The sequence below is a fragment of the Stegodyphus dumicola genome, chromosome 3 (genome assembly GCF_044657685.1).
Source record: "Stegodyphus dumicola isolate Sdum_Otavi_A_Nest chromosome 3, ASM4465768v1".
Taxonomy (NCBI): domain Eukaryota; kingdom Metazoa; phylum Arthropoda; class Arachnida; order Araneae; family Eresidae; genus Stegodyphus; species Stegodyphus dumicola.
In genome coordinates this window covers 157832658-157849855 of record NC_140770.1, presented here as the reverse complement: position 1 = coordinate 157849855, position 17198 = coordinate 157832658, and the positions used below count along the sequence as shown (strand labels likewise).

At 32.9% G+C, this 17198-nt stretch overlaps 1 protein-coding gene across 1 annotated transcript in view; it reads right to left on the bottom strand.

The window, feature by feature from the left end:
• The window catches only part of LOC118195509 (sortilin-related receptor-like), a 195337-nt gene that overhangs the window by 70377 nt on the left and 107762 nt on the right, over positions 1-17198 (bottom strand). The window contains exons 25-26 of the mRNA XM_085813545.1: positions 9527-9694; positions 9306-9410 (exon numbers count right to left, since the gene is read on the bottom strand). Of these exons, the coding sequence (XP_085669671.1) occupies positions 9306-9410; positions 9527-9694 (273 nt within the window). The remainder of the gene's footprint in view (positions 1-9305; positions 9411-9526; positions 9695-17198) is intronic.

The window sequence follows — 17198 nt, the reverse complement described above, 5'->3', positions numbered from 1 at the left end:
AATTTTATTTATGGATGAATCCAAATTTTATTATCTTTTGCTCATAGGAGCTCATATGTCTGGAAGACTAAGAATTCAAACTAAGAATTTAAAGAAAAAAAATTTAAATCTACTAGCAAACACATGGTGATAGATCAATAATGAAATGGAGATCAGTATCAACCACTGGATCAGGTAACCTTCACATCATTGATGAAATAATGGACCAAAATAAATATTTAAAACTGCTAAAAGAAAATGTTAAAGATGTGTTTAAAAACTGGCTGTTTTTATTGATGACTGTTTTGAATTTTATCACGACAATGATGCAAAGCATAAAACCTTAAAAAGTTAGATTGTGGTTGTTTTATAACTGCCCACATGCTACAGATATGTCCCCTCAGTCTCCAGGCTAAAATGTAATTGAAAACTGAACAGGCAAATTTCAATGAAAAATTAAAACTCATTTCATATCTGATTCAAAAGATTTAGAAAAGACATAAAATGTAGGTCAAAAAATACTTTTAATTATTAAAAAAATTAGTCTACTTAATGGCAAACATATTAAAAGACATTACAACAAATATAGACTTGCCAATCAAATACCAAAATTCATTTAAATAATTCAAATTAATTTATAACAATAATTATTGCCGAGTTATTATGCAATTACTTTTCATTGTTTGAGCATTTATATGTTAAAAGAATAAATAAAAATAATTCATAACATTTTTTAAATACTTTTCTTTTTATCATAAATAATTTTATAAAATATATAAAGAGAAGGTGCCCAAGTTGTAGTTTGAGTCACTTAACATAATTATGTTAATTATAAAGTTTTGCAAAATGTCTTGACTTTCAAATGAATACAGTTTCTTGATGTTAGTAGTTGCTTTAAAATTCATACTTATTATTCTTAGAATATGACTATTATAACATCACCACTTTAACACAGCTAATACTGTAAATTGCACGATATAAATGAGTACCATGCTTCTAGAATAAAAATTTGATAATGGACAGTGTTCACCTCTTTGTAAGGGGTGGGACAGAAATCAAACTTCAGACTACGAAAAAAATTAAGAGTTCCATTACACACAACATGATTATTCCAAATACATATGGAATACAAACAAAAAATGAAAATGCAGTGCCCTCTTTCAACGTGCCACAACATAGTGTGGCGATACTAAAGGAACTTGTTTTTGTTACTTGCCAACCACATGCTTGAATTTCTACCTGTAACTGTAACAGAAATTTCCCGGATGCACTACAAACACTTCATGCTCTGTCGGATTTATTCTCCAACACAAATATCTTCAATGTTAATTTAATGAGTAGTTATGTGGCAATGGTTGTGATTAAAGGTTTATTATTTAAAATCAAGCATCTCTAATTCAGCATACAGTAAAACCTAGCCAAACCTCTACAGATATTTATTGTCAGACTCAGCACTCCGCTACAGTAGATATTGTAACACACTGGGCCCCCATGAAAAATAAATGAAAGAAATAAATAAAACAATTAATCATCCATGGAAAGTTGAACCAGTTTATTGATTGGTCTCTTCAAGCCATCTGAGACAGTTTTTAAGTTTACTGCTCTTACTATATTCTCAATTCCTTCACAGATGTGAATTACTCTTGCCATTTTCCACTTTAGCAGCATTTTCAACCTTGATTAGCTCTAAATCATTTACATATAAATCATCTCTGGGAATTTTCCATTTGCTGTGCACTTGCAACTGAGTCATTTGCATCCTCAGAAACAGCCATTAAAAAGATGGAAAATACTGCTTCTATCTTCAACAAATATACAGAAAACTCTTCTTGTAAATGGATCTCAATTCTATATTGTTGCGAGCGTATGGGTTCATAATAAATTGAATGCACAAGTCTGATGAAAAGTGAATAAAATTTATTCTCATCACAACAAATTAAACAAAATGCTGAAATTTCCTCAGAGATATTCGTACAATATCACAATATCTCACAATAGTTATATTTTAAACTACTAAAATATAAATATCAAGATACTCAAATTCAAAAACCCAGAGAAGCTAATCTGATCTCACTGCGAATTAGCTACAATATATAACAGCAATAAGTAAACAACTGAACTAAGATGTTTTACTCCTGCTTTTATATGCTTTTCAATCAGCAAGAGAACATTCTGTTATTTTCTCAATTTTTCTTGATAGCAAAAGCGCACAATTACAAGATATCTATTTATTAAAATGTTAAATGCGAGTGCTTCTGTATTTTAATTTTTCTGGAGTAGCTTTCTCTTCCAATAAGTCTCATGCTGCATTGCATGGGAATATGAAACAATTTTAATTACAAATTCTACTAAAAATAGCAAACTAAATACAAAAACCGTAACAATATGTTTCAGATAAAGATTTATGGATTTAATGGCTACGCCTACAAAATAAGGGGTTGATGGAACATTCATTGTCCACTTAATGTTTTCATTGGTCAAGTAAGTACCAAATGTCTCTGTTGTATAGGTTTTTAACTAACTTTCGTTGTGAAGCCCATACACACATTTTGTGTGGTTTAACTCCTCTACTATATCAAGGACTGATAAAAAATTGTCTGGCAAAATCAGTACCACATCTAAGAAATACTCTTCCTCGATCAATTCTCACAGATGATAAGACTGCCATAATTCGTTTCGAAAATTCAGAGCAAAATCTGGCACAGACATTGCATTTTCTTACTTCTTTGCATAATGCAGTTTTTGCTTCTATAATTCAATGTTTTTGTTTCATTACAGAGTTAACTAATTGTACTCCTCCATGCATGTAATTAACATAAAATTTCATTAATAATTTTGTAACAGAATGATTCTTAGACAATATTATCTGATGTTTTAAAATACGCTGGTAAGCTGGCATTTCTTAAACATATTCCCATACGTAAGCAATCCACTATTGTCCAAGAATGGATTTAAAGAAATTAAAGACCTTTTCTTTACCACTCTCACGTTCTCATAACTATTTATTTTTTATAGTAAGTTCTTAGGATTAGTTTGATTACAACATCAAACACTTCTTTTAGTTCAGTTGTTACAAAAGAAGAAGTGAAAATCCTCCTCCCCTTCACATTTCTGATAAACCTTAAACACCATGCGACAACTCTCTGCAACATCCCCCAGAACCTGACTCAGTTGCAAGTGCACAGCAAGTGGAAAATTCCCAGAGACGATTTATATATGAATGATTTAGAGCTTAATCAAGGTTGAAAATGCCACTAAAATGGAAAATGGCAAGAGTAATTCACACCTGTGAAGGAACTGAGAATAGAGTAACAGCAGTAAACTTAAAAACTGTCTCAGCAAACTCGAAAATTTGTTCCGAAGCTGCTCAACTAACTCTACAAACCATGAAACTTTTAAATAAATCCTTCTTTGCTCTTTTAGTATTAACATACTGTCTACATCTGGTAATCCTCTAACTCATAATTTAGGCCAACTCTCACAACTTTTCCAAAGCCAAATTGGACTTAACCACCGTTTTTTCTTAATTACGTACCAACTTCTCAGCCTATATTTTTTCTAGTAAGCAAATCTTATCTTCAGATAGACAATAATACCAAGTACTCGGACTCGATTTTTCCAGAATTCCCACACCCTGGTTGGCAACAGACTGCTTCCATCTCTTCGAACTTCACTTCACCCAAAGCAAGAATCACTCCCAAACACTATTCTTCCAATTTTATCTTTGAAAACACTCAAAAGGTAACTCCCCACTCTAGCACCTATCATCATGGCCTCAGCTCTAACCACAGCAGCATTAATTTCTTTAACGACAATACTCCACTTTTCAACACTCTATAATTACAAATATTCTCACTGTTGTGTAACAACTTTTCTGTAAGCACTTGGTGAAGCACTGCTTGCTCATTCTTACAATCCAGAAAACAGTAGCTCAGAATAGTAACGTCCATTAATTTTCCAGTTTTATTACACTACGTAATTCACTTTTGCCACAAGTCCTCTGGCAACTCTTCACCCCCATCACATGCTCTCTCCCAAATTTCTTGCAGCAATAATTTTAGATACAACAAGCCAATAGGCCAGGGCTTTTTAAATAGACTGCCTACAATTTTTTTTGCTAAAATTCCAACTTTAAAGAGTAGCGTGCTGGAAAAGGTTTAATTTTTTTCAGTCGTGACCCCTTTTTATCACTGAGATTGTTTTGCAACCCCAGGAAGTTTTTAACTTGTACTGTAACATACTATTGCAGTTTTAGGTCTGTAACTTTAATTTCTAATTTTAAGATACAGAACAATGTGGAAATTTTAAAAGTAACAGACGAAATGATAGGGTCAAGTACAAAGCAAGTAAAATGAAAGTTTATATTATACAAAGAATGCATTGAAACACTTTCATTTTTTTTTCTTTGTATGTATTGTCTTATCTTTATCTATTTTCAGATACACTGTGTAAAAATATTTGGAAATTGTAAAATTGTTATAATAAGAAACATCAAAACTGCTAAAATTTTTGGTGATCCCCTGCTGCACGTCCCGCTGAGACACAGTTTAATAAACTCAAAAAAGACAATTAAATTTACAGGATCAAACAATTAACAGGATCTTGCTGCTGTCTCCATAATCAAATAATCCAATCCAATATAAAATTGAAAACTTACCCATTATACGTAGAATAAAAAAATACCTTCAGTTAACAAAGTTTAAATTGAAATCATTAATGCTTTTACTTTGTACTTTTGCATTTTTGTTTGCTTTGGAGAGGACCAGAGTTTTTGGGTGAACTGTTAAAATTAAAAAATATATTGGAATGGTTCATCAGCTAGTTCTGAATATAGAAAAGCACGGATTTTCCTATGGAAGAACTGTAACCAATCTCGGCATTTCCTCTTCCTGCAGACGTTATGTCAGAGTTGATTGGATTCCTCTTCTTTCATGTTCTTTTTTACATAATTTATTTATTTATTTATTGTATTGGTTTATTTTCTGAGGGAAACTGGCTCATATCCAAGCTATACACTAAGAAAACCTCACTTATTTCAGGAAACCTAATGCCACAGGCTTAGCAAAATTAATCTTCCCATAATTCAAAATTTACAGTACAATTACTCATTTTCTAGTAAGAATTCTGCAGAAAATAAGAGATGCAGTTAACTTAAAAACTAAGTCAAGGAGATGCACTGTGGAAAAACGTAGCCTTCATTATATTGAACATAATGCAGCTGTAAAGTTGTTTGCTATGCTGAAGCTTTCAAAGAATATTTTCCTCAGGTACTTGTCTTCTGCAGAGGCCTTGGCGAGAATGTGGATTTGACACTTTTCTGAACTCACGAGAAACAAATGGTTACTGACTTTTGCAAGAAACAAACGGTCAATGATCTGCTGGTTTTTTTGTAATTGTGCCATGTCAATACAGAACTTTTCACTGTTAAACACTCACTATGCTTATCATTTTTGAATGAAATCATAATTTTAAAATACTTATTACAGCATATAATTTTGTTAGCAATCTATTAACCCTTTGCACTCGAGGCGCTTTTCTGTGCACACTGTCCATTCTGAAGGTTCAGTCTCTTCTGTACAATCACTTTGGCTTCCAGATTCACTATCGATCATTCGGATTTTTCGTCTTCTTGCTCCTCTAACGTCGCCACTATCTTTATCACTTCCGTCTTCGTTCTCATGGGCAAGCTGTCTATGTAGTGATGTAATTTCGTTCGTTATTGCCGAAAAATTATACTCATCTTCGCTAGAAGTAACTTCTTCGTCGTGTTCCATACTTATTGGGCTCAGTAACTTTAAAAGAAATACTGTGATCGGCAAGAAGGTTGAGTTCGAACTGATGTCGAAGACAGAGTCCTACCCGCGGTCGCAAATATTTTTGAGATAAGACATTTAATTGCATAAGCATTACAAAGACAACCTTTATTTGAGATAAGACATCTTTATAGCTATTCAGACACCTCGTAATATGATCTACAAAAAGCCAAGTAGATCTCTCAGGCGATATTCCTTAGGTCAAACACAAATAAACACATTGATTCGAATGGTGCCTCTCAGGCACCGCTCGAGTTATCGCATCACATGCAGTGGTGCCTGAGAGGCACCACTCGAGTGCAAAGGGTAAAAAAAAATAACATACATACTGGACACTTTACTTTTTAAAAACATTTTCTGTTGGCCAGAGTTCAGCAATTGCTCTTAATAATGCCTCGAACACATTATCACATCCAACTTAGTGCCTCAACATGAATTCAGCTAGATATGATTCCAGGTGATGGCAAGTTGTACTTATGTGCATTTCATTCTGTTATTTCACTGTTCTGCAGAAGCATTCTACATTAGGAATTAGACACGCTGCTGACATTTCCAAGTTAAGTGGTTTATTTTCTAGCATATAATTGCAAATTATGCCCACTTTGATAAATTCTTTCTTTGTACAAAATGTCTTTTCCTTGTGGTTTTTTTTTTTTTTTTTTTTTTTAGTCCAAAGGGGCTTTGTCCCTGAAGGACTATTGTTTTCGTTTTGCGATTTTGCGTCGGACTCATAAACGTCGGTTCACTTTTCAAACTGTTGCCACAAAATGTTAGAGTCCTGCATTATATTTGAAGAAATTAAATAATGAAAAATCTGCATAAATGATTGTCTATTTCTCGCATTGTGATAAAACAATGGTACATAGAGCCATCGAATTTTGAATGACGAAATCCTACTGCGAATATGGGCATCTGAAATCCCAAATTTGGAATTTGTTTTATTATAGATTTTATATTTTGTAAAACTTTAACGAATTTTTGATTTACAAACTCAATGCTTTAAAAGCGAGAAATGGCAACGTTATATAGAAAAAAAAATACTTTTATCTCCAGCTCGCGAGACTGTGTATATCGGAAATTCTAAAGATATGCTTAATTTAACATTATTTTGCGATATTGCTCTTGAACTGAATTTTATGGTTTAAGTGCAAAGAACATGATATTTAATAAATAAAGGTAACACTCAAAACGTTAAAAAAACGCCCCTTTGGACGTAATTTAAAATCTGAAACATTTCAGTTTTTTTTTTTTTTTTTTTTTTTTTTTTTTAAGGGAAGCGGTTTTTTTTTAGTTGACACCAGGCTGAAAAAAGTAAATATGAGATAAACTTTTGCAATGAAAACCACTATAATTAAAAAAGCAAAATTTTTCACACACCAAAGGAACATGAACTACTAGCTTGCACAAAAAACCGTTATCCATTATATTTTAAAATTGAAGGCACAAGAACACATATATGCAGATAGGTTACTGTTGAAACCCTGCTATATTTTAAAAGCGAAAACTTTTACTAGCCAAAAAAAGTAAACTATCAGCACAAATATAAAATCAATATATTTTAAAATTAGAAAAAAGTCTTATGCACTGATCAATAACCATAAACATTTGTTTATGTTATATGAATCTGTATGTCACTTCCGCAGAATCCTTCACTGTGCATAGCGAAACTATATGTTTTATGCAAAAGCATTTCAAATGCACTATAAACACATATACGTAAGAGAAATAAAGAATATGTAAAAGATTAAGTTAGCAGAGAAAATTAATTCTTTTCTGTATTCTAAAAATAGTAACCTCTATTTGCACTGCGTCATTTCAAGAAAAATCTTTGTCATATGACTCTTACATAATTCTGATGATGTAAATGAAACTAAAACTCAAACAGCCAATTGTAATTTTACAGCAATATTAACTGTCCAATCAAAATGCACTGAGAACCAAAACTAACTCAGTCTGAATTAAGATTTCACTCTGAACGTAACACACTTGCTTTCAATGTTTTGGCCTACCTGAACTGCTGTCTGTCAGCTGCTTCCCTCTTGCTGCGAAGTTATTAAAAATGTAAACCTCTTGGAATAGGCACAATTAATGTGCCAACTTGTAAAGTGGCCGCAACATGTTTACTGAAATAAAAGTTGAATTAAATATACCTTGACTGCCAAATTTCTTACTCATTGTGAATTGGCATTTCAGCATTCTACGACATAAAAATTCTAACTGTTCATCACGGATTCAACCGCCTGTGATGTACCACAGAATCTATTACATATATACAGTCAAAAGTCGTTAATCCCGACTCATCGGGACTTCGGCGATTCCGGATTATCGATTTTTCCGAATTATAGATCATCAGTTTAAATCTGGCAAGATGGCATGCAGAAATTATAAAATAAAAAATATGAAACCGTAATTTATGAAATAAAGAACAATTATGATCTAAAGGGTATCAAAATTTACAAAAAAAAAAAAAAAAAAAAACCTTAATATTTGTTTACTTTATTAAACATTTCTTTCAATGTAAGTTGTTTAAGTTGCTTAGTTTTTTATGTGATAATATATTCTCTTTAATTCTTTAAACAGACATAATTTCTTGTTCAGTTACAAAGTTCTGCTGTTCAAGTCCTATAATTGCTGTGTCGAGAATACCGACTAATTTGTCAATTGAAATTTTTTCGTTTTCAATAACCTCTGTTACTTTCTTCGCTATCGAAAGTGAATTATAATGACGAGGAATTTGATTTAATCATATCAAAGATGGAGTACATCGAGATGAAATACTACATTTAATAAGGAATTATAAGCCAAATAAAATAAAAACATCTGCCCTGAAGATAAGGATAGTGCTGACAGATCAACTTTGAATTCATTGCGCGGCGCTGCGGGGTTAAAGATAAACAAACGTTAAATTTAGATAAACAAAGGATATGCCTTTATCCATTTTTTGTAGCAATTCCACTTTTTGTTTAATGAACTTCGAAACATACTTTTGCTTTGTAGATCATTTACATATTAATAAATATATATCAGAAATTCTATTTGACATAATCGAAAGTTCAAGCTTACTTTTATAAAATTGCTCTAACAGTCTGCAAAAAATAATAAGCCGGATCCACTTCCAAGATTAAGGAACAACACAATCTGCAACATTAACTGAAATAGATAATTAAATAATTTTAGCTTAGCTTATACGGTCCGTTATACATTAAACGCGCACTCGTAAACGTATTTTGCGCACGCGCACAAGCATATTCTCAGCCGTAAAGGCCTTACGCGCAGAAAGTTTGAAGCTTTGAGGTCCGGATTATGGGTGTTCGAATTAACGACTTTTGACTGTACATTCAATATTTTCAATGCTTGTATAGCCATTTTTAAAGAAATAAAAACAAAAATTAAAATAATACAATTTTATTTTACAAGCTTTAATTCCTTTTGCGTTGAAAGACTTAGTCATCAAACAATAAAAAAGTTACGCTACATAATTCTTTGATAAAAATGTATATACATTAGTCTTACCTGAATTACAACGGAAGCGGTTTTCTCCACAACTCTCAGGATTTTCAGAGGTCGGAGGAATCGCTGGAGTTGTAGATGAAGATTTTGTCTTATCACCTTCATCACCTGAAAAGATTTAGTACAAAAATAATTAATTAAAATTTCCAGTTATGACCAATGTTCATTACAAAATAATTAATTATATCAGCTTTAAATACGCTAAAATTATAAGGATTACTTACCGCATTTGGCCTCATCAGACATATCACCACAATCATTGACTCCATCACAGCGCCACCAAAATGGAACACAGACACCAGTATCACATTTAAACATCCACTGAGAACAATCACCAGGAACTGCAGTTGAAAGTGTTGAAAAAGGTGTAGTAGGGGCTACAGATGATGTAGCTATAATAAAAATGACATACACAATTTAAAAATACAAATCAAATAATTAAAAATACCTTATTTTCATACAGAATTAAGAATTACATTATTACTTTCGGTACTTTTCCATTTTGCTGGCGCAAGCAACAAAGTCGCCAAAAATGGTACAACCAATACCAAACGAAATATCCTCGCTGGTAATCTTTTACGCCTCATTTTTCAAAACAAGTCGCATCCATTTCTTATCAGATTGATTATTTCTTTCAATACTGGTATACAATAACATATAATTTTTACCCAGATAATTCAATTTTATACCCTAAGGCCATTTGTGGTAATTAAGTCATTTAGGATGCAATCACACTGCTCACCCGAAGGCGAAAATATAGAAAAGCCAAAGTCAAGGGTTAAATTCTAATGAGAATGCACTAGCACTAGTAAAGCACTATGGTTTTACATTTTTTCGGAGTAAGCTGTTCGTACGAATTGAAATAATTCTTGCATTTAAATTTTATTTCAAATTAAGATTTAACTTGAAATTAATGTAGATAATTACTGAGAGAATTATATTTTTGTAGCGTAGTTTACATGAGATGAGATCATTTGGGGTCACTTGATAAGAAACTGTGAATCGGGGTGTTGTAGCATGAAAGCATAGTAAATTCTTAAATTAATGTCTTTTTACCAATTTATTGTCTTTTTACAAAAGGTTCATACCTTTAAAATAAAAATTTCTTAGAACTAACATTTGTTAACATTTATGTGTATACTGTGTGTTGTCGCCAATAAAATCTGTTTCGCGAGATTTGCGCCGGCGAAACGGAAAAGTACCTTACTTTCCTATAACAATGTAATATTTAGAATCAGAAGTAAGGAATATAAATTTTATGAATGGAAACTTCAATAAAAAGAAATAATTTTTTTAAAGCCAGATATTTCTACCCACAGATGAAATTTAACGTTGGCTTTAATTGTAGAATTTATCACATCAGCAATGATGTATACTGACACATTCCTTGCCCCTCCAAAAAATGTCATAAAATAGTAGTATGTATTTTATGATATTCAAATATCAGGATAAAGCAGTATACTGATAGAGCTAATCAACTGGTAGATGTGAGTTTTCCTGGCATATTATGACAATTTTTGACTGCATAGAAACCATTTTTTGTTTAAAGCTAAAAAACAACACACTCAACGCACACACGCATGCACACACACACAAAAGAACTTTGCATGCTAATAAGAAAAATTTGATATAGGATAGTAATCAGTAAATTTATTTAGCAACCACAAGCACACAATTTTGACGTTATATGTATATTAAATGAGTGCTGTACCTTATAGGTATATCCACTAGTAGCAGTTCAAAATAAGGTTATTTAGTTTGGCCAACTTATAACAATATTGAATGCTATTCTGTGGAATTTGCTGTCACATATTCTGTAATTGTTAACTAGCAGCATGACTTTAACCAGCATCCTAAAATGTTCTGTATATTTGGGACTGTGGAGAAATCTGGTGACTTTGCAGGCTAAGGAGTCATTGTAATGCCATGCAGATATTCTTTTGAAGATGTTAATTATAAATGAAAAGGCATTTTCTTGCCTGGAAAAGTGGTCATCGACCGATATGACAACACTGGCAACACAACAGATTGTAAGATGCCACTGATGTACAAATGTTAATGTGATGGACATATTCTGTTTTTTAATAATACAAGGTGGGTAGGGTAGGGTAGTTCTAATCCTTGCTCATCAGAGCTAAGTAAAATCCACAATTCATCACTGAATAATACAATTTCTGTTTAATACATTATAAGTTTCAAGGCCAACACCTGTGTAAATATTGCTCTCAATGCCTAGGAATTAAAAGTCGCCACATTGGATGCCAAATGTCAAGTCCAATCTCCTGGCCAGTTTCATGATAATGTCAAGGTTTGTCATTTGAATATAGTACATAAATCATATGAGGGACTCACCCACACAGCCAATGCAGGTGCATCTGAATCAACTTACTAGTGTTCATCAGTTTTACCCATTTGGCTACCGACGGGTTCTGTGTCTAGGAGATGTGATAAGGTGCTTCTGAAATGAAGCTACAGTGGATGGACAAAAATATGGAAACACCTTGTGAAATGCATGTTTGAAAAGAAAGATTGATTTTAATGAAATATGTAGGTGGTGCTGGCGCTTTTGACTACTGACGCCACCTATACAACTTCGTAAACGTGCTAAACAGTTCAGTTGTTGTCGGAGTACTGTTATGTGAGGTTGTCATTGCATTATGTCAGAGTTAACAGACTTCGAACGTGGGCAAATTATTGGAGCGCGTATGGTAGGTGCTTCCGTAAGCAAGGTAGCCGAGGTGTTTAGTGTTTCAAGAGGTACTGTATCGAAGATTTATTCCGCATATTTGAAAAGTGGAAAAACATCATCTGCTAAATCACAGCGCGTACGAAAGTGTGTCCTGAGTGATCGTGACAGACGATCATTAAGGGCAATTGTGACGAAAAATAAGAAGACCACAGCTGCAAAAGTTACTGCTGAAATGAATGTTGTGTTACCGAACCCTGGGAGTACCAAAACAATTAGAAGGGAGCTTCATAAACAGGGAATTGCTGGCCGTGCTGCAATTGAGAAGCCACTCATCAGTGATGCTAATGCCCGTAACAGGAAAAGGTGGTGTTTAAGTCATAAAGCCTGGACTATAGAGCAGTGGAAGCGAGTAAAATGGTCTGACGAGTCTTCTTTCACATTGTTTCCCACTTCTGGCTGAGTTTACGTCTGGAGAACGCCATCTCAAGCCTATAATACAGACTGCTTGTTGCCAAGGGTGAAACATGGCGGGGGTTCTGTTATGGTTTGGGCAGCCATATCGTGGTTCTCTGCTAGCCCCATGATAACTGTGTCAGGGCACATGACTGCCAAGACTTATGTGAACATTTTGGCCGATCAAGTTCATCCCATGGTACAAACTTTGTTCTCCGATGGTGATGGTGTCTTCCAAGACGACAAAGCCCCTGTTCACACAGCTCACATTGTCCAGGACTGGTTTTCTGAGCATGAGGATGAGTTGTCCCATCTCCCCTGGCCACCACAGTCACCAGACCTGAAATCGAACCTTTGTGGTCTACATTGGAATGGAAAGTGTGTTCTCGTTATCCACTGCCAACATCGTTATCTGAACTTGCCACCGTTTTGCAGGAAGAATGGTATAATATTCCCTTGGCAAACATACAGGAACTGTATTTATCCATTCTGAGAAGACTGCAAGCTGTTTTGGATGCCAACGGGTTTCCTACACCATATTAAGCAAAGAAACATGTTTTTTTAAAGGTGTTTCCATATTTTTGTCCAACCCCTGTATTTATATGTTTTATAACAGTTCTCACTACTGCTGAATTGTTCCAAGAACCTAGCATTCTAAAAATGTTGCTACCATCATGATAATTATAGAAGTTATTGTTACTAATGGTTTTGATGCTGTTTAACTGTGTTATCATTTTAAGATTCTTCTTGAGTGATTCATCAAGTATGGTCAGCATATTTCCCTGAAAACAGAGATATGATACTTGTCAAATTCACTGAATTGTTGGCACCAGTATTAGGTTGGCTTTAAGGAAGTTTTATGCGTATACAATATCAGGAGTGGAAACTAAATTGATTCCGTAGTAGAGCAGTGTACCTTGCATGTATTCTTAAGTATCTACAGCGGTGGCTAAAATTGTAGACACTTTTGGAAATTTTTATGTTTTTGAACTTTGTATGCTTATAGAAAATGTTACGTTTCACAAAATGCAAACTTGTATATATCATTTTAAAGAGAATTTATTACTGAATTCAACACAAAACACAAAATTCAATTATTTGCAATACAAAAAAAGTTAAACGATAATAGTTATCGATATACATTAGATAGTGATGATTGCAGTGAGTTATCAGTACTTAGTAGGGTACCCTTTATTTTTGATTACAGCTTCACATCGAAGTTTCATTGAGCTGGCAAGAGTTTTAAGCTCTTCTTTCATTATTACATGATGCGAGGAAACAATTATAGCCTCAATTAGTTCCCTTTTATTTGATGGGCGCCTCATTCCAACAAGAGTTTTCAAACGGTGCCACAAATTTTCGATAGGATTCAGGTCAGGACTGTTTCCTGGCCATGACAACAATTTAATGCTCTTTGTACAAAACCACTCTTTCGATATTTTGGCCGTGTGGCAAGTAGCAGAATCCTGCCGAAAAATAAACGAAGCATTGTTGGGAAAGAGATCTCTGATGGAAGGTAGAAGTTTTGGTTCTAGAATAGTGTCAATGTATTTTCTGGCATTCAGTGTCCCATTGATGACATGAAGGCGACCAATACCATCTGCTGACATGAATGACCAAATCATAACACTAACTGGGTACTTCACTGTTGCTTGAATGCAGTCAGGATGTAGCTCTTCTCCTATTCTACGTCTTACATATTTTCGCCCATCACTACCGAATAACAATGTCTTAGTTTCATCACTCCATATAGCTTGTGACCACATATCATCTGTCCAATTAATGTGTTCCTTTGCCCACTGTAGTCTTTTTTTCGTTGCTGAAAATTAAGATAAAGCTTTTTTCGTGGAATTCTACCTCTCAGTCCAACATCTGTTAATCTTCTCCTGATTGTTCTTGAACTGACAGAAACACCAGCATCATTCAGATCACTTCTGATGGCTGCTGATGACATTTTTCTATGTTGGAGACATAGTCCTTTTATTCTTCTGTCATCAATAGATGTGGTGCACCTTTTTCAGCCTTTTCCTTCTTTGTTTTTTATTGAAGTCTCCTGATATTGTAAACAAAACTTTCAGACTCCGGATGTAGTCACTGAACCACCCAGCTGTCTTGCAATTTCAGCATAGGAAAAACCACTTTCTCGTAACACAATAATATTACCTCTCTTTTTAGGTGTCCAATCTACTCTTTTATTTGATGTCATTGCTTCTTGACTAAATATTAAAAATTTTTACAAAAATTCCTACTTGTAATTGCAGTGTATAAGAAACAGGTCCTTCTTCTACAGAACAAAGCAAAATAATGAATTGTTTCAAGTGTAAACATGATGTCAGCTTCTACTGGCAGTTACTAACATTTGATTGGTTCTCAGAACAAGAACAGTGATTGGCCAGGAAAGCTAGACATTACAAACCACTTCATAACTGTGTTTTTTATTTATATTAAAGTACATATAACTTTTTTGCATTGCAAATAATTGAATTTTGTGTTTTGTATTGAATTAAGTAATAAATTCTCTTAAAAATGATATATATAAGTTTGCATTTTGCAAAACGTAACATTTTCTATAAGCTTACAAAGTTCAAAAAGATAAAAATTTCCAAAAGTGTCCACAATTTTGGCCACCACTGTATACTTAAACATTTCTGTACTTAGAGCATGGTCTGGGGCTTACTAATGAAAATAATTACCTAATTTTTTTTTAATTTTTATTTTTCATATACAGATTCTGTTAACACACATATTGTTGCATTTTGTAGACAAAATGGGTTTCATTAATATCTGTTGATTACGTTATTTCAGCAAATTCTCTTAAGTATTACACCTTAGGATGCAACCTTCGAGGACTTTTCCTGTTCATTCCCATTACTATAACACATACATACAAATAGATAAGAAAGCCTCAAAAACAGTTTAAAGAGAATTATAAATTATAATATACATATTGATTTAAGCTTCATAATGAAATTAAAATGCATAACTCTAAAATTATTTCTTAACTTTTTCCTGGAGACTGGGACTTATCATGCATTTGCTACATTAAAGAAGGCTAAAAAAATTTTACTTTATTAAGGAGATTTACAGTTTGCACCTTAAAACGGAGTGGGAAATAACATACCCTGTTGATATATTGTTCTGTTCATTGCTGTTTGAATATTTGACTAAATGGCTTCATAAAAAATTAGACTCTACAGACCATGTGAAAAAGGTTGAATAAATTTTCCTTCAATTTTGTTTTGGTCTCTATTTATTCCTCGCAATTTCCGAAGACAATGAATTATAGACCATGTGAAAAAGTTGAATAAATTTTTCTACAATTTTGTTTTGGTTTCTGTTTATACCTCACAATTTCCAATGACAATGAATTAAACTGCTTCAACACATTACACAGCAATCTGAATTCTTTGCAAATAATGTGAAGTTTGCTCAAAAGCAAAGCTGCCAAACTTAAAATACAAAAAATATTTGAAAGGTTTTTTGGAACCAAAACCGGGCATTTTGGGAAACTTTCCCATGCTGCACGAAGAAGCAATTGCAAAAGGACCCTGAACAGATTTGAATTAGCTTTATAATACATAGTTCATGTTACTTGATTATTTATAATATGACTCTGATGTAAAATATATTTAGTTAATTAGATAGTCTAAATTTGATGTTCTTCGATTAATTTCATTTTGTAATTGTTTTACTTTTAAACTGAGAAATTTCTGAATAAGTATGGAAAGCTTTAACTTATCAAAGTGCTTTTAAACACAGTACACTGCAGTTTGTCACTTTCAGTTATTACAATGGAAAGGATCACAAGTGCATGAAAATACGTTAATTGGAAAATAAGACAGTTTCAAATTGTAATTCCAAGGTTTTGAAATCACAATCTGAAACTAGCTTACTCAATTTCAGCTGCCTAAAATAATTCCGAGGGTTTTCAATTCCAATTATGAATCACTTCCACGAATTTTCAATTCCAATCACAAAATTCGAAACCCTTGGAAAACAAGCCAGTTTCAAACAGTGATCTCAGAGTTTCAAGTCACAAACATGTGCCATTGCATAATATTTTTCCTAAAACCAAAATCCATTACCATTAAAATAGATTCCAAGGCTGAATATGGTAAAACACTTCTCTGTTTTACATAATTAATAAAAAAACCAAGGCTCCCTAAAACCCCTTTGGGCAATGAAAACAGTCAAACCTTGCACACAGAGATTTAATTCATTCAATTTTGAGAATATATCTGAAAGATATGAGCATGTACTTAGCCAAATGTAATCACAAGAAATGATGTAAAATCTTGATTAATTTTGTTAACTTTTTGGAAACCTAGAAAGACTGCAAGGATAGGCTTTGAGAACTATAGATTGAGAAATATTGATGTATCACATATTGATGCATAATAAAATTTAAAAAATTTTAATTTATTAAATATTAAATAAAATTCATATATTAAATTAACTTTATATAAAGTTCACAAATGTTTACAATAAGCTAAGACAATTATGAAACAAAATTTAATAAAAAAAATGCTGAAAATCACTTGTATGAGAATGAAATTTGTACGATTTAAATTTCATTAATTTAATAAAATTTAATAAATTTAATTTATGGCTAAAAACCATTTCCATAAGTAGATGCCAAAAATTAAAAACTGGGAGATTTGGTAGATAAGTATTAGTGATATCACAACACAATAATGCAAATGATATACACTTAAGTTCCTTAACACTAAATACAAGACACAGAGGAAAAACTG